The sequence below is a fragment of the Meriones unguiculatus genome, chromosome 4, assembly GCF_030254825.1.
Source record: "Meriones unguiculatus strain TT.TT164.6M chromosome 4, Bangor_MerUng_6.1, whole genome shotgun sequence".
Classification (NCBI taxonomy): domain Eukaryota; kingdom Metazoa; phylum Chordata; class Mammalia; order Rodentia; family Muridae; genus Meriones; species Meriones unguiculatus.
In genome coordinates this window covers 124,483,050-124,508,698 of record NC_083352.1, presented here as the reverse complement: position 1 = coordinate 124,508,698, position 25,649 = coordinate 124,483,050, and the positions used below count along the sequence as shown (strand labels likewise).

Below are 25,649 nucleotides of genomic sequence, written 5' to 3'. Positions count from 1 at the left end.
CTGCGATAACAGTGAGCGACGTCCAGTACTGGAGCTATTAGGCATATATGGCTATTTAAATTAAAATCAAGGAACGTTAGTGCCTCAGTTATAGGCACAAAACAAACATATAGCCCTGTAAGACAGCAGAGCTGTCAGGAGCAAAGTTAAGAGACATTTTTGGTGACAGTGACTGGGCAACGCCCCTAAGACATTGAGAGCTTGTAAGACGGCAGAGCTGTCAAGGATAGATAAGATATAGTAATAGTAACTAAGAACGCTCTTAAGGAAGCTGACGTGTGTGCGTGCGTGTGAAAGAATAAGTTAAAGCTATGCCCTGAAAAAAATGTATAAAAACTGGAACCAGAGCCCACTCGGGCGCGGCAGGCCAGACTCTTTGGTGAGTACGCCGAGAGACCGCCAATACCCAGCCAATTCCCGAACGGCTGTTAGAAAAGCCAGACCACCTTAACAAACCGGTTCTGAGAGGACCACCTTATCAGACCGGCCCTGGAAGGCGGCTCCCGAGCAACCGCAGCTTCCTCCGCATCTGAGGCCTGGCCGGAGCAGAGAAGCTCCGAGGCCTTTCGTCATTGGAAGACACGTCAGGTCCAGCTGGAACTGCGAAGTTCCGGGACCTAGAAGACAGCCGAAGCCGGAGGCAAAGTGTCCGAGCCCCGTACCTGTGGCCAGGTTGTATTCCCCATAAGATGTATAATGTGCTAGGCAACTCTTAGATATCTGTGTGATTTGTGTGATTAAAGCAACATTCAAAAATCATTCTGGCGTTGGCTTTTATCAATACCTTGCCGTCCTCTGTGGCATCTCGGTTAAAGTCCTCCGGCATAATTAAGCGCTCCTGACAGGCTTGTTTTTTGTTTTTTGTTTTTTTTTTTTTTTTTTTTTTTAAGGCAAGCTTCGATGTAATCCAGACTGGCTTTGCGCTTTGCTATGTAGCCAAGGCTGTTTTTGAATTCCTGATCCTCTGCCTCTACTATTTGGAGTGACGGGATTGCACCATCAGTTGGTAAATTGAACCCCGTCTCCAGTCTAGCAGTCACATATGAAATGCTCAGTAGCCACTTGAAGGGGCTGGGGAGTATAGCTCAGTGGTGAAGCACTTGCCTAATATGAGCACAGGCCCTGAATCACCAGCTAGATAGCTGGGCATGGTACACACCTGTCATCTCAGCACCTAGGCGGCAGCGGCGAGAGGACTGTCTGAGGTCAGAGTGGTTACATAGCTCCAGGCTAGCCAGGACTATATAGTGAGACCTGTCTAAAAATAAAGAAAGGAAGAAAAACCTATTTAGAGACCCTCATACTAAGCAGCATAGGTATAAATTAATGTCATAAAAGTTCTGCTGGATGAGGCTGACTCAGACCCTTTGATTCCACTCATTTCTTTTTCTAGAATAAAGGTCTTCCTTCTGCAGTTCTTCTCCCTACCCGCATCAGGGTAATGACCTTGGTGAGTAGGTGTTCTTTTGTTCTCAGAAGGCCTGCACCTGGGCGGAGGGCAGAGAACAGGTGTCGAGCTGTGCCCTGTAGCACCAATAGGGTGGGCTCAGTTGTTGTTGTTACAAAGCAAACAACTGCACCCAACTCTGTCTTTGGCCTCAGCTGGAGCCTCCATTGCCTGGAGGTGAAAGAGGGAGGAAAGGCTTGGGGAACTGTGAACCCTGTCCCCACCACCACTCACAGGCAGTTTAAGGTCACTCCTCCCCCTGGGATGAGTGGTTTCCAGCACAGCTGACACCTGGGTAAGGTGTGCCAGATGGAATGCGCTTTGAGGAGGGGGAGGGGAAGGACTGGCAATCTGCCACTGGCTTAGGCGCACAGCTGCGGCACAAGCGGCTAGAGGGCTCCTGTGGGTCTTGTCTAGCCCATTTCAGGTTATACTCATCCCACACCCACTGCGGCCCCACTGCACCTCTGGAGAGAAGCAGGAGCTTAGTAACCACGACAGACAGTCGTATCTTCACAGCCATGTGGCTGTCGTTTGCCATCCCAGAGTGTATACCCACACCTAAGCTAGTGCTTCTGCTAACCCTATAGCTAGTCTGGTCTCAGCTGATGGCTACCTTTATATAAGATAGTACCAGAACCACATTCTTCGCCTTCCTCCTGCCTATTTTTCCTCAGAATGGTGTTATTACTTAACCAATGTCAGTTAGTGGGCCAGCACCATAAGACAGGAATTTTGTCCAAGACTGTCATATCCCCAGAGCTGAGTACAGGCCCTGGTGCTCAGGGACAAATGAGTGAGTCTTGTATGCTCAAGACTCTGGGATACCCTAGCATAGCAAATAACGGGGGTGCTTTGTGGAAACCAAAATTTTACCATGGGGGAAATTTAAAAAGATCTATATGAAAGTCTTACAAGGTGGTAGAGATTTAGGGAACATTGGCCTTGGGAGGCTAGCTACCTTTGACAGAAAAAAAAATTCTCTCACCTTGAGCTCAGCTTATAAGGTAGCTGGTGACTAGTATCACATGTGGGGAAATAAGGCTTAGGGTCTAAGACCATTTCCCCCACAGACAACTGGAATGAATAGCCAGAGAGCTGAAGGACACTCAGTACCTAGAACCCTCGGAGATTAAGTTGCATAGGGGTGAGGTCTGAGACCCCCTGTCCTGCATAGGTGAGTCTTTTATTCCTTCTTTGGGGGGGGTGTCCAACTTTATAGATTTTTCTTCTTTAAGAGTGTTTGGTACATTCATTTAGAAGGAAGGGTAGTGTGTGTGTATGTGTGTGTAAGTCAGAGTCTGTAGGGTTGAAGTGAAACTTTTTACGTTTTCTTTTGCTTCAGGCTCCAGAATCCATTCTTTGGTTCAGGAAAGCCTGTCCACCCCAGCCAGGGTCTCCTTGTCCTTCCTCTCTGCTTCAAAGAGGCATGGCTGAGGAAATGAACCGTTCTTAGTGAGCTGGGGATGTAGATTAGTTGGTAAAATGTTTGTCTAGCTCTAAGCCCTAGATTCCATCCCCAATACCTGCTTGATGGGACATACCTGTAATCCCAGTTACTCTGGAGGATGAGTCAGGAAGGTACGCTGTTCAAGGCTGGCCTGATCAACTTAGTGAAAACCTGTCCTGGGTTGCTTGCTTTGAGACAGAGTTCTAAGTAGCATATACTGGCATCAAACTCAATAGTATCAGAGGATTGACCTCTTGATTCTCCTGCCTCCACCCACACGCAGCACCGCACTGGGCAAAGGCTTTTTGTGTGTGATTGAGCAGGTTCTTATGCTCTCTATCACTGGGCTATCTTTGCAGCCTCTAATTTGCATGACAGTCTGGGTTGCCTTTAGTTCTCCTGACCACTGGCAAATATAGATTTTTTTTAACCTTTTTTTTTTTTGAGACAAAGTCTCTCTACATAGCCCTGAAATTCACTATGTAGACCATGCTGACCTTAAACTCACAGAGATCTGCCTGCCTCTGTCTAACAAGTGATGGGATTAAGGGAAAGGACAATCTGCTCAGTCCAACAATAAGTTTGTTTGTTTGAAGACAGGGTTTCTCTGTGTAGGCTTGACTATTCTATACTCGCTTTTGTAGACCAGGCTGGCCTCAAACTCACAGCAATCTGCCCGCCTCTGCCTCCCTGAGTGCTGGGATGAAAGCCACCATGCTCAGCTCCAACCTTAATTATTAATGTTAATTCTCAGGTTGTATATTACCACAAGGATACATACATTACAGAATGGGTTAAAGAGGCTACAGAGTTCAGAGGCACCCTGATGAAGGCAGGAGGCAGGAAATTAACACAGATAGAAGTTGGGAGAGTTCCTGCTTAGATTAATGTAACTAATGTTGCCACAGCTCCAGCCTGGACTACTGAAGCTCTGGGATGGTTCTAGGTGCTAAAATGAGCTGGGTGGGAGTGATTCAGCTCTGTAAATACAGCATTTGTGAGGCAGAGGCAAGTGCATCAAATTCCTGGCCAGCCTACCGGATTAGTTACAATCTGGTGAGACAGGGCTACACAGTCAGAATTTTGTCTTTAAGAAAAATAATGAGACAAGGAGGTGGTAGTGGGGTTTGTGAGTGAGTTTTGGGCTTACTAGGTCACTGGAAAAGATAACTTGAGCTGGCTTTGTCAAGCAGTCCATGTAAGCTGAAACCCTTGGGGCCCTGGGGACAGAGTCAGGAACTTAATGCTTGTGGATGGGTGCTAGAAGCCCCGCCTATTGTATGACACAGGTGAAGGAGCTGCATCATTCATTGGTCTGGTGTGTTTGATGAGTTTGTGGGCCTGGTTTCTCTGATATAGTTTCCATACACCTATGCATACATATGTTTCGGATTTAATTTGATGACGTCTATAAAATTAAGTGATAGATAGATAGATAGATCTATCCTGATCTCTATTCCACATGTGGTATTGCAGCTTTGCAATACCAGCACTCAAGAGGCTGAGTCAGAAGGATTAATAGTTTAAGCCTAGACTGAACTACAAAATGAGTCTGAAGCCAGCCCCAGCTATATAGTGAAACTGTCTCAAGACCAAAAATTTTTCAAATTTTACATTTTTATCTTATTTTTTGGTTTTTTGACACAGGGTTTCTCTGTGTAGCCTTGGCTCTCCTGGTCTTGCTTTGTAAACCAGGCTGGCTTTGAACTCTCAGAGGTCTGTCTGCCTCTGCCTCCCACCCCCCAAAAAGAATTAAAAGCACTGGGTGTTGTGGTAGACACCTGTAATCCCAGCACTCTGGGAGGCAGAGGCAGGCAGATCTCTGTGAGTTTGAGGCCAGCTTGGTCTACAAAACGAGTCCAGGAAATCCAAGACTACACAGAAAAATCCTGTCTCAAAAAACAAAACAAAAAACCAACAAAAAAATAAATAAAATGAAAGTGGTTGTTTTCTTCATAATCGTCTTGAGTATTTAATTTAGATTTTATTATTTTATTTATTTATTTTGACATAGGAGCTCATTATGTTCCTTCTTCATTCCTCATACTGGCTCAGAATTCCTGATCCTCCCAGCTTCTATTTCCTGAGTACTAGGTTTATAGGCATTTACCACCATACCCACTATAATGCTTTTGTACATAACATGTAAATTTTTGTTGTTTTTGTTTTTTGGTGAGACTGGGTTTCTCTGTGTAGCCTCGGTTGTCCTGGACTCATTTTGTAAAGTAGGCTGGCCTCGAACTTACAGTGATCCACCTGCCTCTGACTCCCTGAGTACTGGGATTATAAAGGTGTGTGCCACAATGCCCAACTTAATATGTACATTTTTATCATAAGCATGCTCATCCAGATCAAATTCATAAATAGTAATGAATTCTAATAATACAACTGGTGTCCAAGCACCTCAGAGTTCATATCTTCCACTGGCATCTGTTAGGCTCCTTCTCTTTGGGAGAAAGGCTTTGTTTATCGGCAAAGTCACACTCAGCAAATAGTTCTGTTACACAGCCAGCCTTTGTCAAGTGTAAAGGAACTGAGTGCGGTGGAACACAGCACACCTGTAATGCTTCAGCAGACTGAAACCGGAGGACTGCTCTGAATTCTAGACCATGAGGCACAGTAGTCAGCCAGCCAGAGTCACACAGAGAAACCCTGATTCAAGCATCATGATGATAATTACAGAATTTGATGGTAGGCTGTAAACCCAGCACTTGGGAAGTAGAGCCAAGAAGATCAGGTGCTCAGGGTCCTTCTCTTCCTAGGCTAAGTGAGTTCTAGCTCAGTCAAGCATATAGGAGATCCTGTTTTGAGACCAATCAACAAGTCAACCAAGCACCACCATAAGTAAACAAAGTGCCTGGGATGTTTCCACAAAGACCATGACTTACAAGAAGTTATTCCACAAGTCTTTAAGCAGCTTCTTTCACTGTCATTTGGTCTGGCCTTGAGTTTATCACTCATTAGGGGAGGAAGTGGCATGGCCTGAACAGATGGCAGGCAGCATGCACTTCTCTGCCTGCCCATCTTTACTCTTGCTGTCACTAAAGACAAACATGGGGTAGGGTGGAGAGGAAGGAGAAAAAAACATTCAGTTTGGCACGGTCATGTCTGCCATCCAGAATTTGGGAGGCTGAGGCAACAAACTTGTTAAGAGTTCCAGGCCAGTCTGAGAACTTACTCTGTAGACCAGGCTGGCCTCAAACTCACAGAGACCCGACTGTGTCTGCCTCCCTGCATGCTGGGATTACAGTCCTGTGCCATCACTCCCAGCTCAGAGTGTGAATCTTAGACAGGTTTCCTTCCAGAACAGAGTTTCTCTGTGTAGCCTTGGCTGTCCTGGAACACAGTTCTGTAGACTAGGCTAGCCTCAAACTCACAGAGACCTGCCATCTCTGCCTCCTGAGTACTGGGATTAAAAGCATGCTATGGCTGAATTCTTGATCCTCTTTCCAAGTACTAGGACTATAGGGTTGGGTCTCACTATGTGGCCCAGGGTGGCCTTGAATTGGCAGTTCTTTTGCTTCAGTTTCCCAAAGCTTGGGATTCTAAATTTGTGCCACCATGCCAGGCTGGCTTCATTTTAGTTGTAATTCCTGATTTTGAATCTTTGAGAGACAGAGTGACAGAGCAGCCCCAGGTAGTCATCTTACAGTCAGAAGTACTTTCTTGGGTTGCTATGAGGTTTATGTTTCAAGTTTGTTAACATCAATAGGTGGACAAACCAGAGGGAAAGACTTCCTAATGTGTAGACAAGGGGAAATAATATGTTTGGTACTGTGAAGACTGCATAGTGTGTAAAAATAGCGACTGAAGAGAGGCTAGTGGCTCATGCTTATCATCTCAGCACTTGGGAGGCTGAAGAAAGATTGGTGAGAGTTCCAGACCATCATGGCTACACTGTGTGTTCCAGGCTAGCTAGAGATAAAAAGATAGATTCTTTTACAGAAGCAAAACTATCTGTGAGGCCTGCTGGTGTTGTAAACTCAGCATTGGGAGGCAGAGGCAGGAGTGTGGCTTAAAGGTTCAAAGCTAACCTGGTCTAGGTCAGGAAGCTCAGACTAGCTAAATGTACATTAAGACCTTGTTTCAACAAACTAAAACAAACTCTGCACATAACCGGGTACGGTTCGCATGTCTTTCATCCCAGCATTCCGGAGACAGTCTGATAGATATGAGTTTGAAGCCAGCCTGCTACAGAGCTAGTTCCAGGACATCCAGAGTTACATAGTAAGAACCTGTCTCAAAAAACCACCACCACCACCACCACCAAGAACAAAAAAACAAAAAGAAAAACAAAAACTTTGGAGGTACGTACCTCACAAAGCCCTTGATCTAATACAGACATCAATAATGACAGCTACTAGTGTTTGGTTTGGTTTTTTTTTTTTTTTTTTTTAAACCCATTCATTTTACATTCAGATCGCGGCCCCCCTCCTTCGTCCCTTCCCGGTTCCCTCCTCCCTTCCTCTTCTCCCCATCCCTGTGTCCTAGTTCCCAGAAAGGGAGAGCGCTCCTCCCTTACCAAGTGACCCCAGACTGTCAAGTCTCTTCAGGAGGGCTACTAGCTATTTTAAACATTTTGATTCCTATAGCCTAAAAATGGGGAAGGAATCTGCGAGACAGCTAATCTGGCAAAGATGCTTGCCGTCAAGTCTAATGTCCGAAATTTGATCTGCTGGATCCACAAGGTGGAAGAAGAGCATGCTCCCAACTCGTCCTCTGACATTCACATGCTCGCCTTGGAATGCACGCGCCCCAACACATGCACGCACACATGTACAACAAAAAAGTAAATAAAAGAGGGAAGAACAATTTGCCACTCAATACAACCTTAAAGACCTACAGGCCAGTATCTGAAGCGTCCCTCCCCCGAAGCCCCTCTCCGGGACTCCGCCCTTACGCCTAGGTCACCGCCCAGGCCACCTCCGGAAGTCTGGAGCTCGGAGAAGAGCGCTTACGTGACGGCCGCACGTAGTGCGCGGGAGGCGGGTCCTATGTGCAGCTCGCTTCAGGATAGGACGCAGCGTGGCGCGGAAGGGGCGGGCCAGGTCAGGGGGCGGTGCTTCGCGTGAGCGCCCTCGGCCCGGCTTCCGCGTGCGTTGGTCGGCGCGCGGGAGCGCGCGGCGGGGGCGTGCCGGGACCGTCTGGGGGCGGGGCAGCGCGCGGCCTAACGGCGGCTGCGGTGGCGGCGGCGCTGGTGCGGGCGAGTTCGGCGGGTGCAGGTCCCGGCCTGCGCCTGCGGAGGACTCGGGCGGAGGGTCGAAGCGGGCGGTGCTCGCGACAGCCTGCGCTTCGCGATGGTGGGCGTCCCTGGAGCGGCCGCCTTCCAGCGTAAGTGGGGCGGGAGGGCGGGCGGCTGAGGGGTGTGTGTTGAAGGGCCTGCTGCTCCGTAGGCGCGAGGCTCCTCGGAGGCCCCCGGCGGGAGGCCCGGGCAGGGAAACTGAGGCCGGGAGTCGGGTGTTGGATCCAAGGTCACGCGGCTCCCCGGGCCTTCGCGGGCCCCCGGGGCCACTCTGCGGCTTCCCGCGGGGCTCGGGGGTCCGGGTGCTGAGCGGGACCGAGCGGAGCGGCCTTGGAGCCCAGGCCTGGCGGGCGCCCTGTGGACTGGCCGCGAGAGTATTGTTTTGTTTTCGCGGCATCGGGGCCGAAGGTCCGGTCCTGGGAAACCGTAGGCACGCCGGATTGGGCGCGACGTGTGGTCGATGTTGGAGGACGCGCGGCTGGGATGCCGGAGGGCCCTGTTTTGTGCAGGTTCTGGGGTCGGACTGCTTGAGTTATGTCCCGGGTCCCCCGGGTACAGGCTCTGACCTTGGCGCTCTCCGAGTCTCAGTTGCTGTGTCTGAAAAATGGGTTGTTAAGGACGGTCCCTGAATTGCCCTGTAGTTAGGTTTAGTGAGTAGAACGCCCCGAACACCCAGTTGCACATCCCACAAGCGTGAAAACTCGCTATCGTAATCGCGGTTTATTAACGATTACGTGTGCTCTTCGAAGAGTCCGAAATTGGGATGTTTTTTTCTTTTAAGCTATCTTAACTTGGCTACCCCTTCTGTGTGACCTAGTTGTGTTTGTATTCTTACCCCCTTTTCACCACTCCATTTATTTGATGTTCTTCCTAGAATTGTAAGTTCCTTGGAGGAGGGATGGCATCGTTTAATAAGAACAATAAAAATTTAATTGTCATTAAAATAGCAGTAATAGCTAACATTATTTGCGCACCAGGCATTTTGCATTCGATTCATTTAATATTTATTAAATCATCTCTTAAATACAAAGTATCACTCTAGACCCAGAGAATATGGCAACAAACTAGACAGACTAGATTCTGCATTGAGTTTGAGAGAGGGGACTCATGTAAAATGTTCTGTGGATATTTCCTTTTTTATGCCAGGTGAAAATCTAAAAACAGGTACTTGAGGCACTTTTGAGGCAGATGGATGTCTGAGTTTGAGGCCAGCCGCATCTACTTAGGCCAGCCGCGGCTACCTAGTGAACCCTGACTAAAAAAAAAACAAAAGAGATAAATAAAAACTAAACTCATGTTTTTGGGTATGTCTGGTGTGCGAGGATAAAATGAGGGATATTAAGAAGTCTGTGCTCTACCCCCAGAGAGTTGTTCCTTAGCACTTAAAACGGAGGAGTCATACAGCCTTTCTCTTGGGCACTCATTCCATATTGAAGAGATACAAAATAGATTTACCCACTAATGCCTTTTGTAATTGAGTGTGCTGTTGCTGCGATTGCTTGATGGTCTTGTGGAGGTGGACAGGTAAATCTAAGATTTGACAAAGATTTTATTAGGAAAGTGGGGGAAACTTTTATCTGAATTTAAATTCATGTACTTATAGCAGTATTGGGGATTGGACTTAGTGCCTTGTGCTTTATGCTCTGCACTGAACTGTATCCCCAGCCTTCTTCATTTTCAGACTGGGTCTTACTAAGTTGCTCAGGCAACTTGTAATTCTGTCTCAGCTCCCAGTAGCTAAGAATACAGGCCTGTGTCACTAGGTCCAGCTGAACTAACACATTTTTATTTCCATATCGTTTATGTTTTCAGTTAAATGTATTTCCAAAAAGTGGAGTATGATGAAAGCCTGTGTAATTCCGGAATTTAGGAGGCTGAGGCAGGAAGATGTGAGTTTGAAGTCAGCCCAAGCTATGTAGTGATACTGTCTGGAAAAACAAAAGCCAAGAAGTAGGACTTTTGGAGTTTGCTGTGACTAAGTTTCTTTGCATGAGCAGTCTGTAGTGGTTTAGTGTGCTTGTTTATTGTTTGTTAACTAATTGATTGGGCTTGAGGATTGAACTGAGGCCCTGTGTGCTAGGCAGGTCCTTTTCTTTTTTCTTTGTGCAGCCTTTGGCTGTCTGGAACTCACTCTGTAGACTAGGCTGGCCTTGAACTCAGAGACCCGCCTACTTCTGCCTCCTGAGTTCTGGGATTAAAAGTGTGTGCCACAGTCAGGCATGGTGGCCAGCCTGGTCTACAAAGCTAATCCAGGACAGCCAAGGCTGTGTAGAGAAACCCTGTCTCGAAAAACTAAGAAAAAAAAATGTGCGCCACCACTCTCCAGGTAGGCACATACTTATAAGTCAAAGCTACAAATTGTCTCTCTTTTTTCCTTTATTTTGTGTGCATTGTGTTTTGCCTGCATGTATGTCTGTGTGAAGGCGTTACATCCTCTGAAACTGGAGTTACAGACAGGTGGAGCTCTGGGATTGAACCCGGGTCTTCTGGAAGAGCAGCCAGTGCTCTTAGCACACATTCTCCTTTTGTTTTTAAATTTCAAATATTCATTTATTCATTCATCCATTCATTTGTTTTTAGAAATGTCTCTCTGGGCCACCTTTTATTTTATTTTTGGTTTTGTCTTTTGAAGACCAGTTCTGTAGCCCTGGATGCACTGGAAATCATTATGTAGACTAGGTTGTCCTAGAATTAACAGATAATCTGCCTGTCCCTGCCTCCCAAGTAGTAGAATCAAAGGCAAACAACAGCATGCTTGGTTTGGCCTGTTTTATGCGTGCGTGTGTGTGTGTGTGTGTGTGTGTGTGTGTGTGGTTTCTAGGAATTGAACTCTGGAAGAGCAGCCAGTGCTCTTAACCACTGAGCCCTCTCTCCAGCCTTGCCTGGCCTCTAACACCTAATCCTGCTTCAGGTGTCTGAATACTAGAATTACAAGTGTGTACCACCATATATATAATACTGTACTTTTCCTTTTTTGTTTTGGTTTTTCGAGACAGGATTTCTCTGTGTAGCCCTGGCTATCCTGGACTTTGTAGACCACGCTGGCCTGAATCCATTGAGATCTGCCTGCCTCTGCCTCTCGAGTGCTGGGGTTAAAGGCCTGCATCAACACTCCTATTTTAAGATAGGACGTTAATGACCACCAACTTTGAAGGCACACACCTTTAATCCCAGTTCTTGGGATGCAGAGGCAGGGGAATCTCTGCGTTCCAGGACCTCCAGGGCGACACAGTGAAACCCTGTCTGAAACAAAACAAGATTTGACTCTTGCTGGGCATGGTGGTTTGTATCTGTAATCCTAATTTTTGGGAGGTGATTTTTGAGGCCTGTTTGGGCTGTATAGTGAGACTGCCTTAAGATGGGAGAAAGCAAATAAACAAAAGAATGTTGAATCTCCTTATTTCGTATTGCTATACTTAAATGCAGAAATCAAAGTAACATTCAGAGTGACCAATGTAAAATTCTGAGTTTTAGCTCTGACGTTGGCAGACTTTTAAATTAAATTAGGTGATGGCAACAAATATGTTATCTAAGCTCTCCAGCAGCTCAAGTGAAACGTTGCTCACTATCCGGCATCACACACACACACACACACACACACACACACACACACTTTGACCTTTTCTCTTTTATAAATGTTTGCCTTATTCCTTTGTTAATTTCGATCATCATGTGGAAGTACTGCCTGCTTTTAATTTTTAAAAACCACATGAGAACAAACATTCACAAAGCACAGATTTATTCATTTAGCTCTCATGTCCCTAGAGCAACAGTGAACACACCCTCATTTTCCTGGAATTCACAACACTCCTGACCACTGCCACCCCATCCCCTAAAAGCTAATATGCCTGTGGTATTTTTCTACACTATAAAAATGTGACAAGTTTTTCTTCAGTGCTTTTTGTTTCTTTCTAGAGATGTAGTGTTAGCCTTGAGGGGAGATGACAGGCAGAAACAAAAAGTTTTTTTTTTTTTTTTCCTCCTCATTTTAGTTTTCTTCTTGTCCAGACTGGCCTGAAACTCAAAATTTCCTGCCTCAGCCTTAGTGATTGCAGGTGAACTATCCTATTTGGTTTGTCTGTCTGTCTCTATCTGCCTGCCTACTTTGTCTGTCTGTCTGTCTGTCTGTCTGTCTATCTATCTGGTTTTTTGAGACAGGGTTTCTCTGTGTAGCTCTGGTATGCCAGGCAATATTCCCTGCAGAAAGTATTATTGGGGGGCTAGGGAGATGGCTCAGTGGGGCATGCTTGCTGCTCAAGCTTGAGGACCTCAGTTTGGATCAACCCAGTGCTCCTGAAAAAAGTAAAACACCTGTAACACCAGCACCAGAGGGGCAGAGGCAGGGAGATTGTGGGGGCTTGCTGATGAGTTTAGCTAAAACCTAAGCTCCAGGTTGAGTAAAGGGACCCTGTCTTCAAAATTTAGGTGATCAGAAGAAGACACTAAGCATTGACCTCTGCGATCCTCACACCTGCATAGGTAGTTGAGCACATATACACCATACAGGCAAACAAAGGTATCTTGGATAGAGAAAAAAAGAAGATGGGGATGTTACTTGATAGAATACTTAAGCTTTGTTTTGTGTCAAATGACAATTGAGTAAAGAGCTGAAGGAATTAAGCTAGTCATTTGCACATCTGGGAGATGAGCAGTATAGCAAAGAAAATATCAAATATCAGGGCTGTGAGGTGGGAGCATGCTTTGTCGGCTTATAGAGCAAACAAATAGTTTGGCTGGAGTAGAGCGTAGTGGTAGAAGTTGGACATAGGCTATGGTCCTGATTACACAGGGTGTTAGCAAGAATGTTAGCTTTTCTGAATGGGATGGGAAGCTGTTGCAGGCAGGGATCTTGAGGAGCAGCATCAGTTTGTCAGGGTATTAACTCATCCATCTCTCCATCCCCAAGGCTAAGATTTGCTTTATTTACCAAGCTTTAACCCTAGCTGTACTTATAAATATATACACACACCTAGCCCATATATCCTCCTGGTGGTGCTCGAGGTCGAACGTAGGGCCTTGGAGCCAAAGCTTCACTTTCTCTTGTTACGTACATGCTTTGCCGGGGCCAGGGTTTCGTTTTGGAGTACAGGGCTGATGAACCCACAACAGCTTTTTTGCTTTAGGTTCTCAAGTACTGCTAGTATAGTAGAGAGCAACTGTGCCCTGCTTAATCTTAGTTTAAAAAAATTTTATTTTTTGTTTTATGTGTATGGTGTATTTGGTCTGTATGTATGTCTTTGTGTCACATGTGTGCCTGGGGTCCAGAAGATGGTGTCTAATCCCTTAGGACTGGAATTACAGACAGTTATGAGCTGCTATTTGGGTGCTGGGAACCAACGTAAGGTCTTCTAGGAGAACAACCAGTACTCTTAGTAGCTGAGCCATCTCTCCAGCCCATTTGTTTCTTTTTACAGAGCAGGGAGGCCTTGAGTTTGTTAGGTAAGTACTCTACCACTGAACTGTAGCCCCAGAGCCTTATTTTTCTGAGACAGGACTTCCCAGGTATCCCAGGATAGCCTGGAACTGTCTGTGTAGTCCAGGCTGGCCTCTAACTGCTATGATCTTCTCACATCTGCCTCCCAGCAATTAATTAATTGCTAATTAATTGGTTTTGAGGTAGTTTACATAGCCCACGCTAGTCTTAAATTCACTGTGTAATCCAGAATTGGAACTGCCTCAGCTTCTCTAGTGTGGGACCAAAGTTATATTGTGCCCGATCCTATTTTATTCTTTAAATTATTTTCTTTCCTGAGACAGGTTTTCTACATGTAGCCCTGGCAATCCTAGTTTTGTTTTGTAGACCAGGCTGTCCTCAGACTCCCAGACTCCTGTGCCTGCCCCTGCTTCCTGAGTGCTGTGTGCACCTTTGTGCCCACCTATTTTTATTGTGTGTGTTTTTTTTAAGATTTATTATTTATATAGTGTTCTACCTGCATCTCTGCCTGCAGGCCAGAAGAGGGCACCAGATCTCATTATAGATGGTTGTGAGCCACCATGTGGTTGCTGGGAATTGAACAAAGAACCTTTGGAAGAGCAGACAGTGCTCTTATTGTCTAAGCCATCTCTCCAGCTCTATTTTTATTTTTAAATTATGTTTAGATGTGTGTGTATATGTCACATGTCAGATGCATTGGATTTCCTGGTGTTGAGAATTAGAGACAGTAGTGAGATGCCTGGGTGCTGGGAACTGAACTGGGGTCCTCTAGAAGAACACTAAGTACTTATAACTGCTGGGCATCTCCAACCTACCAAAGTTGATTTTTTTTAGCTAATAAGAAAAAAAAAAAACCCACATAAAAATTGTGCATACTAATGGGTAACATGTTGAATATGGTTTATTCTTGAAGAGATAACTCTTACTTCTGGAGAAAACATTTTGTAAATCTAAGGTGGGGTAGGGAATTCTAAGTAAGTTAACTTACCCGTCTGAGTTAGAGAAAGAGGTTACTGGTTTGGACCAGAATATTAAGAATGAATGTAGAGGGCTGGAAAGATGGCTCAGAGGTTAAGAGGACTGGCTGCTCTTCCAGAGGACCTGAGTTCAGTTCCCAGCACCCACATGGTGGCTTACAAGATGGGGATAGAAGATGGGGATAGAAGGACCCAGAGGGGACAGGAGCTCCACAAGGAGACCAACAAAGCCAAAAAAGCTGGGCCCAGGGGTTAATGCAGAGACTGGTGCATCAACCAAAGACCTTGCATAGAGAGGACCTAGACCCCCTGCTCAGATGTAGCCCATAGACAGCTCAGTCTCCATGTGGGTTTCCTAGTAAGGGGAGAAGAGACAGTCTTTGACATGAACTCGGTTGACTGCTCCTGGATCATTTCTCTCCCCACCAGCCCACTGACAGAACCAGCTGTAGGTAATTTGGGACACAATGGAGAGAGTGGGGATTGAGAAATTACAAGTTAAAGAAAGAAACAGAAAACTTAGGATAATTTCAGGAGAGCTATCAGTCAATACTGAAAAGCACCAGGTTTATTCCACAGTTCCTTCTTAAAGACAAAGCAAAACAGTTCACATTGGTACAAGGATGGGAGTTATGGAACAGTCAAACTTCTTTTCAAAGACCACATTCTGGTATGGTAAATATGGTCCAAGGTCTCACAGACAAGTTTCTTTAACCTCCTGCTTATTTCTGTTTCAAAGTAAAGGCTAGGATGGAAACATGTTTTTTCGCTGCATACTCTATAACAAAGCAGCTTGCCAAGCATGCAGCTATCTACAGCTTAAGAAAGAACTCTTGCCTCCCACAGTCGACAGAGGAAGAGGATCCAGGCAGTTCTGATTGGGACCTGATAGGCTAGGGTCAGATAGTAGGGGAGGAGGACCTCCCCTATCAGTGGACTAGGGGAGAGGGATAGGGGAGAAAGAGGAAGAGGAAGAGAGAGGGTGGGACCAGGAAGAGATGAAATTGTAAAAAAATAAAATAATATATATATATATGTGTATATATAATAATTTTAAAGTTTTGGGTTAGTTTTCTAGTTCTTTGTAAATCAGGCAAAAAAAAGTTCCTAGGTACTTGTAAGCATAGCCCAGGAAGTAGAGAGGAAGATCAGAAGTTCAAGGCCAGTTTTACTCCACTACATGTCAAGATTGTGGCTAGGCTAAGATACATGAGATTGTTTCAAAAAAGCAAAAACAAAAGTCCCCCCCCCCCCCAAAAAAAAAAAAAAACAACTTAGGTCTGGGGAAACAGTAAAGAGTTTGCCAAGGTGAAGTGTTGTTGTGCAAGCATGGTGACCTGAGTTGGGATGCCCAGTACCTATATAAAAGCAAGGTGTGGTGATTGGTGCCAGTAACCCCAGTATTAGAGGAGGTACATTCGGGGCCCAGTAGAACCAGCTCTGCATGAGAGACCCTGTCTCAAAAAATAAGATGGAAAGTGATAGACAGACCTCGCTGACATTGACCTTTGGCCTCTGTGTGCATACACTGAGGTGAGCATACATATGTGCACATACAGTGTCTAGCAATGAAGTGACGCGCAGAGACTTTCCTTTTACCTTGTCACTGAAAATTATGTGATATGCATTTTGAAATTTTTGTATAGCTTTATATATATATATATAACACACAAACCTATAATATATTTAAAAAAATGAAGTTATGCTGTTTTTCAGTCTTTAACCTCAATTAGATGGGAAGTCTACAAGACTGTATCTCACAACTGATTGCCTCAGTGTTGGTTGTGAGACACTTTTTAAAGTGTCCATAGTGTTCATTTCAGAGAAAGCTGCAAATGCTCTGTAATAAAAGAAGATAGCTATGTGGCTGATTGCTTCATGAGTAATAAAAGAAGATAGCTATGTGGTTGATTGCTTCATGCGTTTGCCAAGCAACTTCTTTTCTCAGAGAAGGTCGTCTGTTTTGGAGTTATTTACTTCTAGTTGAATTATCTGTTACTTGTAGTTTTCATTAACAGTAGAAAAAGTAAATAATGAACCTGTAAAGTTCTATAAGTAGATACAACTGTTCTGAAATGTAAATAAGTCCCTTTCTGCCATTTGACACAGGAAGTGTCAGTAGGGATATCTTGCCAGGGGCTGGAAAGATGTCTTAGCAGGTAAATGCTTGTTGCTTTTCCAGAGGACGGGAGTTCAGTTCACAGCAGCTATATCTGAGGTTAGCAGCTACCTTTAACTGCAGCTCTAATACTTTGTTTTGGCCTCCAAGGGCACCTGCACACACGTCCCATAGACTCTTCCCACACAAACACAAATAGAAATGGAAACATTTTTAAAAGCCGTGCCAATTTTTATGTCATCACTGATCACCATCAATGAATTGACCTTTGATACTAATAGGACTTAGAGCATCTTCAGTGTTTTTCTAACTTGATCAGTAATTTTGTAATGCATAGTGATACTTCACATAATATATAGTACAAAATACTATGGTATGGTTAGGGCCATTTCAGAAATTGTGTCCTAGGTCAGGTGTGGTGGCACACACCTTTATTTCCAGCACTGTGGAGGTAGAGACAGATGAATCTCTTTGAGTTCATCTGACCAAGGCCAGCTTAGTCCACTGAGTGAGTTCTAGGATAGTCAGTGCTACAGAGAGAAACCCTATCTTGAAGGGGGAAAAAAAGACTTATTTTCATTGTGTCTGTGGTGTGTATACAGTTGCCAGTGGACTCAGAAGAGAGCACAGGGTCCCCTGCAGCTGGAGTTATTAGCTAGTTGTGAGCTGGGTGCTGGGACCTAAACCCTGCTCCTTTGAAGCAGTAAGTGCTCTTTTATTTTATTTTATTTTTTATTTATTTGGAAATAGGGGAGTGGAATAGGTTTGTGCAAGGCATATGTTTGTGAAGTGGATCTCATATCACATTTTTTTTTCGTAAATATGGATTGCTTCACCAATTTGCTTGTTACCCTGCCCAAGGCCATGCTAATCTTCTCTGTATTGTTCCAGTTTTAGAATAGGTGTTGCCCAAGTGAGTGTCCGCATCTTTTCTAATGCAGGCTTGTTGGTCGAACCTTACTCCTGGGTTTCCAAAATCTAGTCAGCACAAATACTTCTGCTCTGTTTTGGCCTTTGTGGCTGCTCCCTTCTCTCTGACAGGCTTTCCTTTCTAGATTCAATCTTGTTAATTTAAAGACATGTCTTTTCACAGCCTTCTTGCCCTCAGAAACCATATAGATGCATCTTATCACTTTTGGGACAAACATGAAATAGCTGATCTTCACCTGGATCTTTTTTTGTATCATCAAACACCTCAAATTAGGTATCTCCAGGATTTCTTCTTCCTTTTTGAAGCTATTTAACAATATCAGTGTCTTCTCCATGTCTTTCGGTTTGTTTAATGGCACTCTGTGTCTATAAATGTGGGTTGGAGCAAAATTCATTATCTTTAAATTACTGCTTCTGGTAAACCTTCAAAGAAGCATTTCTTTCATATAACCTAAAACAATTTCCCGCCGCTGGGCAAAGGTGGTAGAGGCTCTCCTTGGCTACCTGCTACACCAATGCACAGTAGCACCAGTAGCACTAAACAGTAAGTGTCCTTTTTTTTTTTTTTTTTTTTTAAGATTTTACTTATTTATTTTATGTATGAGTCCTCCATCTCATGTGCATCTGCCTGCCAGAAGAGGGCAGTAGAGGATATAGATGGACATGTGGTTGCTGGGAATTGAACTCAGGACCTCTGGAAGAACAGACAGTGCTCTGAACAGTTGAGGCCTCTCTCCAGCCCACAGTAAGTGCTCTTAACTGCTGAGCTTTCTTTCTAGGACTTGTCCTCCCTATTTGATTTTGGATGTTTGGGTGTTGCGTGTTTAGAAATATCCATTGCCATCTCACATTCAATGTTGTGACTTTATATTGGACTCTGACAGTTTTATACACTCACTATGGCATGAAATCATCTGTCATTTTATAAGCTTTTTTTTTTTTTTTTTTAGGATTTATTATTCATATGGTATTTCTGCCTGTATGGGTGCCTGCTCACTGGAAGAGGGCACCAGATCTCTGAGCCATCTCTCCAGCTCTCTGCAGAGCTTTCTGTTACAGCTTTCTTTCTTTTAGATTTATTTGTTTATTATTTATACAATATTCTGCCCGCATGTGTGCCTGCATGCCAGAAGAGGGCACCAGATCTCACTATAGATAGTTGTGAGCCACCATGTGGTTCCTGGGAATTGAACTCAGGACCTCTGGAAGAGCAGCCAGTGCTCTTAACCTCTGGGCCATCTGTCCAGCCCCCTCTCCAGCTGTATTAGGAGTTTTTTATTTGCACAAGAAATAAGTGACTGGCTGAATATGGTGGAACACAACTTTAATCTCAGCGTTTTAATCCCATAATTGTAGATTTTGGGAGGCAGAGGCAGGTGGGTTTCTGTGCATTCAAGGGCAGCCTGGGCTACATAATGAATCATAGGAAGCTAAGACTGCATAGTAAGACTGCCTGAAAAATAAGTAAATAAAAACCATTGACTTAGATTTGATATTGTAAATAGTTTTTTGTTTTGTTTTGTTTTGTTTTGATTTTTGAGACAAGGTTTCTCAGTGTAACAGAGCCCTGGCTGACCCGGACTTTGTAGACCAGACTGGCCTGGAACTCACAGAGATCCACCTGCCTCTGCCTCCCAAGTGCTGGGATTAAAGGGGCCCACCATCAAACCCAGCAATGTACATAATTTTTATTAAAGATTTGTTTTATTTTTTAATTGTGTGTGTAGGTGAGTGAACTGCATGGTGCTGGGAACCGAGCTCGGGTCCTCTGGAAGAGCAGTAGTAATTGCTGGCAACTGCTGAGCGATCTCTGCAGCCTCTGAATTTGCGAGCATTGATGAGTCTTTTAAACCTTTTTCATATTTATTTATTTATTTATTTATTTACTTCAGTGGTGTGCATGCCACATGGGAGGTCAGAGAACAGCTCTTGTGAGTCAGTTTTCTCCTACCTTGTGAGTCCAGGGGACTGAATTTGGGTTATGAGTCTTGAGAACAAGCTCTTTTACTTGCTCAGTTGTCTTGCTGGTTCTATGTCTATCCTTTTGTTTTGTTTGTTTGTTTTTTGAGACAGTTTCTCTGGAGCCATGGCTGTCCTGGAACTATGCAGATCAGGCTGGCCTTGAACTCATCTGCCTCCTGAAACCTGGGATTAAAGGTGTTCGCTACTCCTGCCTAGCCTTTGCTTCACTTTTTAAGATGATTTTGCCTCTTTATTTATTCATTTATGCATGTTTATTTATTATATTCTTTCAAGGAGGGGTTTCTCTGTGTAGTCCTCACTATCCTGGAACTTGCTTTGTAGACCAGGCTGGCCTCTTGACTCAGAAATCTGCCTGCCTTTGCCTTTGCAGCGCTGGGATTAAAAGGTGTGTACCACCGCTGCCTGGCTTTTGGGTTTGTTGTTGTTTTTAAACAAGGTCTGGCTCTATTGTCCTGACCGGCTCAGATGCTTGCTGTGTAGACCAGTCTGGCCACTGAAAGTCAAGATAAATAAATGAAACTCGGTGATCTGTGTCTAGCAGTTGTCAGCTTGAATTGTCAACTTGAATATTATTGTTATATTTTGAGATTATAGCATTTGTATTTGAGAGGTACAAAGCTTATTTTATTTTATTGTCTGTGTAGACAATACAATGAAAATTCTGATTTGGGCTTGGTGTCATAGCTAGCATTGTTCTGACTACGTGGAATGGATGTACTAAACCAGGTGTTTTACTTCAGCTGTACCATCTGTGAGAGCAGGTGGGCAGATACTCTGTCATCAGGAAAACACAGCTGGTGAGACTTAGAAGAGCTAATTGGTTGCTTTTCCAGCTCTTTCTAGTCACGTAATACCTGAATTCAGTTCTACCTCCACAAATATATTGATTCTGGTTAGGACATTAATAGCAAAAATGAGCAAAAATTAAAAAATATGTGAGTATGCATGTGTTGAGACATTGTCTGCTGTGTTTGCTGGCTTGGAACTAGTATTGTTCTGTCTCAAATCCTTGGATTGTAGGAATATATCACCACACCCTGTTCTGTGTTTCTGGATCGATACTGACAAAGATGTTTTAAGGGTTCATTTATTTATTTGTTTTTGGCTTTGTATGTGTGTGTGTTCATGTGCTTGCTTAATGTCTTTGGAGACCAGAGGTTAACCTTGGATGTTCTTCCTCAGGAGCCATTCATTCTGATTTTTGAGAGTCTTCTTACTGATAGTCTAGGTTGGCTGATTGTCAGACCTCAGGAATCTGTCTGTGCACACCCTCCTCATTGCACACCAGCCTTTTATGTTGGTGTTAAAGGTCAAACTTATTCTTATTTATTTTTTAAAAAGGGGAGGTGGGTGGGTGGAGGTGCGCCCTTTGCATTATGAGGTCAGAGGTTGGAGGAAACTATCAGGTATCCTACTTGTATTATATACTTTATCTTAGTCCCTTGAGACATGGTGTTTCACTGAACTCAGTCAGCTAGGCTGGTGACTAGCAGACCCCAGTGATCCTCCTGTGTTTATCTCCAACAGCATAGCCACACCCTGTCTTGTTTTGTCTGTGTTGAGTCAGGGTCTCAATGCACAGGTTTGACAATCCTAGAACTTGATAGGTCGACAAGGCTGGCCTCCAACTTCTAGAGATCCACTGCTTCTGCCTCTTAAAAGCTAGGATCAAAGCTGGGTGTTGGTGGCACACACCTTTAATCCCAGCACTAAGGAGGCAGAGGCAGGTGCATCTCTGAGTTTGAGGCCAGCCTGGTCTAAGAAGGAGTTCCAGGACAGCCAAAGCTACACAGAGAAACCCTTTCTGGAAAAACTAATTAAAAAAAAAAAAATTGAGTGAGCTAGGATTAAAGCCATGAACTATCATGCGCTGCTTTATTTCTCATTTTGTGCCCTCTGAGTCTTAGACATGCACCATCATGTCCAGTAGGGGACTACATCTTTTAATTCTTTGTATGTATTCTTCAAAATAACCTAGCAAATGTTGCATACGTGCTTAAAATAGTCTTGGTTGTGTCATTAACTTGATGTCAGTGTAGTAATATGTAAAGTGACAGCTGAGTAAAGTTTTGGGGTGTTTCTTTTTCTAAGTCTAGGGATCAAATTTAGGGTTTTGTTCATGGTTGTTCTACAACTGAGTTATGTCCCCATCCTTGGTTTGTTGAGACAGGGTCTGTTCAAACTGTGTAGCTCTAGTTGACCTGTTATTAACTATATTGCTTAGGCTGGCTTTTTGGAAACAACCCAGATGCCCCTCAGTTGAGGAATGGATACAGAAATTGTGGTACATTTACACAATGGAATACTACTCAGCAATTAAAAACAAGGAAATCATGAAATTTGCAGGCAAATGGTGGAACTAGAAAAGATCATCCTGAGGTAACCCAGAAGCAGAAAGACACGGTATATACTCACTCATAAGTGGATATTAGACATATAGGATAAGCATACTAAAATCTGTACACCTAAAGAAGCTAAGCAGGGAGGACTCTGGGTAAGATGATCAATCCTCATTCAGAAGAGGGAAAAACAGGGAACAGGGCAGAAGCCTACCACAGAGGGCCTCTGAAATACTCTACCCTGCAGGGTATCAAAGCAGATGCTGAGACTCATAGCCAAACTTTGGGCTGAGTGCAGGGAATCTTATGAAAGAAGGGGGAGATAGAAATACCTGGAGGGGACAGGAGCTCCACAAGGACAGCAACAGAACCAAAAAATCTGGACACAGGTATTTTCTGAGACTGATACTCCAACCAAGGACCATTCATGGAGATAACCTAGAACCCCTGCACAGATGTAACCCATTGCAGTTCAGTGTCCAAGTGGGTTCCATAGTAAGGGAACAGAGACTCTCTGACATAATCTGATTGGCCTGCTCTTTGATCACCTACCCCTGAGGGGGGAGCAGCCTTACCAGGCCACAGAGAAAGACAATGCAGCCACTCCTGATGAGACCTGATAGAACAGGATCAGAGGGAAGGGGAGGAGGACCTCCCTATCTGTGGACTGGGGGAGGGGCATGGGTGGAGAAGAGGGAGGGAGCTACAAGTGGGATACAAAGTGAATAAACTGTAATTAATAAAAATAAAATATTAAAAAAGATTTACTTTATGTACGTGGGTGTTTTGTTTGCATGTCATTATGTGCCCACCTGGTGTCCTTGAAGTTCAGAAGAGGGTGTCAGATCTCTTGGTGCTGGGGTTATAGGTAGTTGTGAGACAATATGTGAGTGCTGGGAATGGAAGCTGGGTCCTCTACAAGAACGGCAAATGCTTTTAACTGCTGAGGCATCTTTTCAGGACCCTCCCCTGCCGCCATTTTTTTCAAGACAGGGTTTCTCTGTGGAGCCTGTCCTGGACTCACTTTGTTGTAGACCAGGCTGGGCCTTAAATTCACAGTGATTCTCCTGCCTCTGCCTTCTTGAGTGCTGGCATTAAAGGCATGTACCACCATGCCCAGCTTTCTTGCCTATTTCTTATGTGGGTTCTTGACCGTTAAGCTTTCTCTCTAGCCCTTTATTTTAACCCTTTTAAATAGTATTTCATTATGTTGCCCTCCTGGCCTGGGGCTGTTGGGCCCAAGCAGTCTTTTCTGTCTTTGTGCTCTGGAGTTCAGAATACAGTTCTGAGCCGCCATGCCTGTTATTTTGTTTTTAAAGGTGATATTTATTATGTATGTGGGTGTTTGACTGCATCTATGTGTCTGTGCACCACATGAGTGCAGTGTTCATGGCGTACTGAAGAGGGCATTGGATTCCCTAGAACTGGAGGTGCAGGCAGGTGTGGGTTTTAGGAAGAGTAGCCAGTGCTCCGAACTGCTGAGCCACCTCTCCTGGTTCTGTAGTCTCTTTTGTTTGTTTCAAGGAAGATCTTGAATTCCCTGTCCTTTTTCCTGAGTTTCCTGAGTGCTGGGGCTACAGGTGTGCAATACTATGTCTGGCTTTATTATTGATTAGTATATCTTTCTTCCTCCCTCTCTCTACTTTTTCTTCTTTTTGCCTCAAAGTTATGGCAGCCTTTCTGTCTCAGTCTTCCAAGTACTGGGATTACAGAGGTGTAATCCACACATAACTTCATGCCTATTTTTCCCCCCATTGGAAATAGGCTGCTTACATAATATGTAGAAAATGAATAGTCAAGGTCAAGGACAATCACTGTGCTTATCATAGCTCCATTCATTCACTCACTCACTCACTCACTCACTCAAGCTGGCCCCAAACTCACAGAGATCCATCTGCCTCTGCCTTCTGAGTGCTGGAATTAAAGGGGTGTGCCACTAGTAACCAGCTTATCATGTCTGTTCTTGATCCAGTTGTTGGAAGCATAAAATGGCTATGGAGCTTTCAGGAAAGTAAAGATTTTTGGTTTTTTTCAAGACAGGGTTTACTCTTCCTGTCCTGGAACCTGCTTTGTAGAACAGGCTGGCCTAAAACTCAGAGCAATGCCTGCTTTTGCCCACCGAGTGCTGGGAGTAAAGTGGTGAGCCACTGTATCTGGTGTAAGTTTCTGGATTTTTTGTTTGTTTAGTTTTTTGTTTTCTGTTCTTTTCTTGTTTGGGTTTTTCGAGACAGGGTTTCTCTGTATAGCCCTGGCTGTCCTAGAACTCACTTTATAGAACAGGCTGGCCTTGAACTCACAAAGGTCCACCTATCTCTGCTTTGTTTGTTTTTTTTAACGGAGTAATATGAATTTAAGATTTGGGCTGTAGCTTAATCATAGAGCACTTGAATGGCATTGGTGCTGACGCCCTTAGTTCAGTCCTTAGAACTGCTTCCAAACAGATGAATTCAGAGAAAGGTTTAGGGACTCACAGGGTGCAATATTTTATAAACACTTGATGTGAAGGAAGGGTATGATTTGACAGCTGAAGATGGAGCATAATGAAAAATGTGTGCAGGCTGATTGGGGCCACAATTCTAGGTATAGGAAGCATTTTTAAACAATGGCAAGTGTTGTCATTTAAACCAGAATGTATCTGAAACTGTTACAGTAGATCCTTTTCACCTTGTATTTGAGTACTTTGAAAAGGTATTTTTCTTGGACTATTACACCATTATAAAAAGAGATTCTGTTGCAGGTCTATATATGAAACCGCTTCATTTTGTATTCCTTCTAGACCTTTCTAATAATGTCTAGAGCTACATTGGACTTCATGTGTTTTGTGGGGAACAAAAGCACAGGATCACTGAAGCCTGCAGCGTAAATGAGAGGCTTGTGCGGGTGGTGTGAAGGGGCTCTCCCAGCCCCACGTGCCTGGGTGGGCGAGCTCTGCTAATAGCTCCCAGCAGTTCTGAATCAGACACTGTGGAGCCAAGAGCCTAGCATTTGGAATTCCACTGCCTGTGCTAAGGGTCTGTCTTTTATCCTCCAAACCACCATTTGTTAAATGGCAGTGGACCTGTTGACAAGAAGGGGGAGACTGGCAAAGATCAAGTTAAAAGGGAAAAAGTTCAAAGGTAGGAAAATAAGACGAAGGGTTTAGTCATGTCTTCACCTCTGTTTTGTTTTTTTTTTTTTAAGAGACAGAATCTCACTATGTAACTGTAGTCCTGGTTGGCCTGGAACTGGCTATGTAGACCAGGCTGGCCTGGAACTCAGAGATGTCCAGCTTGCCTCCACCTCCTTGGGATGAATAGTATGAGTTACCACTCCGTGCTTCCCCCATTTATTTATTTGTTTGCTTGCTTGTTTATTTAATTTGTTACCCAGAAATTTTATTCATGAAAGATGGTCTTGGTGATGCATACCTTTAATCTCAGCACTTGAGAGACAGAGGCAGGTACTCTTAGTTCTAGGCTGGCTTGGTCTACCTACATAGTGAGTTCCAGAACTGCTAGAGCTATGTACAGAGACCCTATCTCAAAAACAACACTTTTTTTTTTCTTTATTTTTTTGGGGGGTAGGTGGGAGGAGAGCCATGAATCAAACCTATGAGCATGCTATGGAAATGTAAAACACAAAAAGTAGACCATTGTACCAAGTGCCCAGAACCTATCCTCCAACTGCAAGCTAGCCTTGGCTACCAACAACAACAACACCTGAAGCCAAGTGTGATTATCTATGACAGG

General features: G+C 44.2%; 1 protein-coding gene and 1 non-coding gene across 7 annotated transcripts in view; one reads left to right on the top strand and one right to left on the bottom strand.

Moving 5' to 3' along the window:
- Positions 1–8,020: 8,020 nt before the first annotated feature.
- Positions 8,021–25,649, top strand: part of Cbfa2t2 (CBFA2/RUNX1 partner transcriptional co-repressor 2) — a 93,498-nt gene continuing 75,869 nt past the window's right edge. For 2 of the 6 annotated variants that reach the window (XM_021647216.2, XM_021647215.2), the window contains exon 1: positions 8,021–8,228. In XM_021647216.2, coding sequence (XP_021502891.1) covers positions 8,195–8,228 — 34 coding nt within the window. In that variant the 5' untranslated portion in view covers positions 8,021–8,194. Of the gene's footprint in view, positions 8,229–18,200; positions 18,345–25,649 lie in introns of those variants that run through there. The other 4 variants (XM_021647213.2, XM_021647212.2, XM_060383034.1 and 1 more) reach the window with 3 other exon arrangements.
- Positions 17,486–17,594, bottom strand: LOC132653814 (U6 spliceosomal RNA). Its single transcript, XR_009591662.1, has one exon. It is a non-coding gene; the product is annotated as a U6 spliceosomal RNA (small nuclear RNA).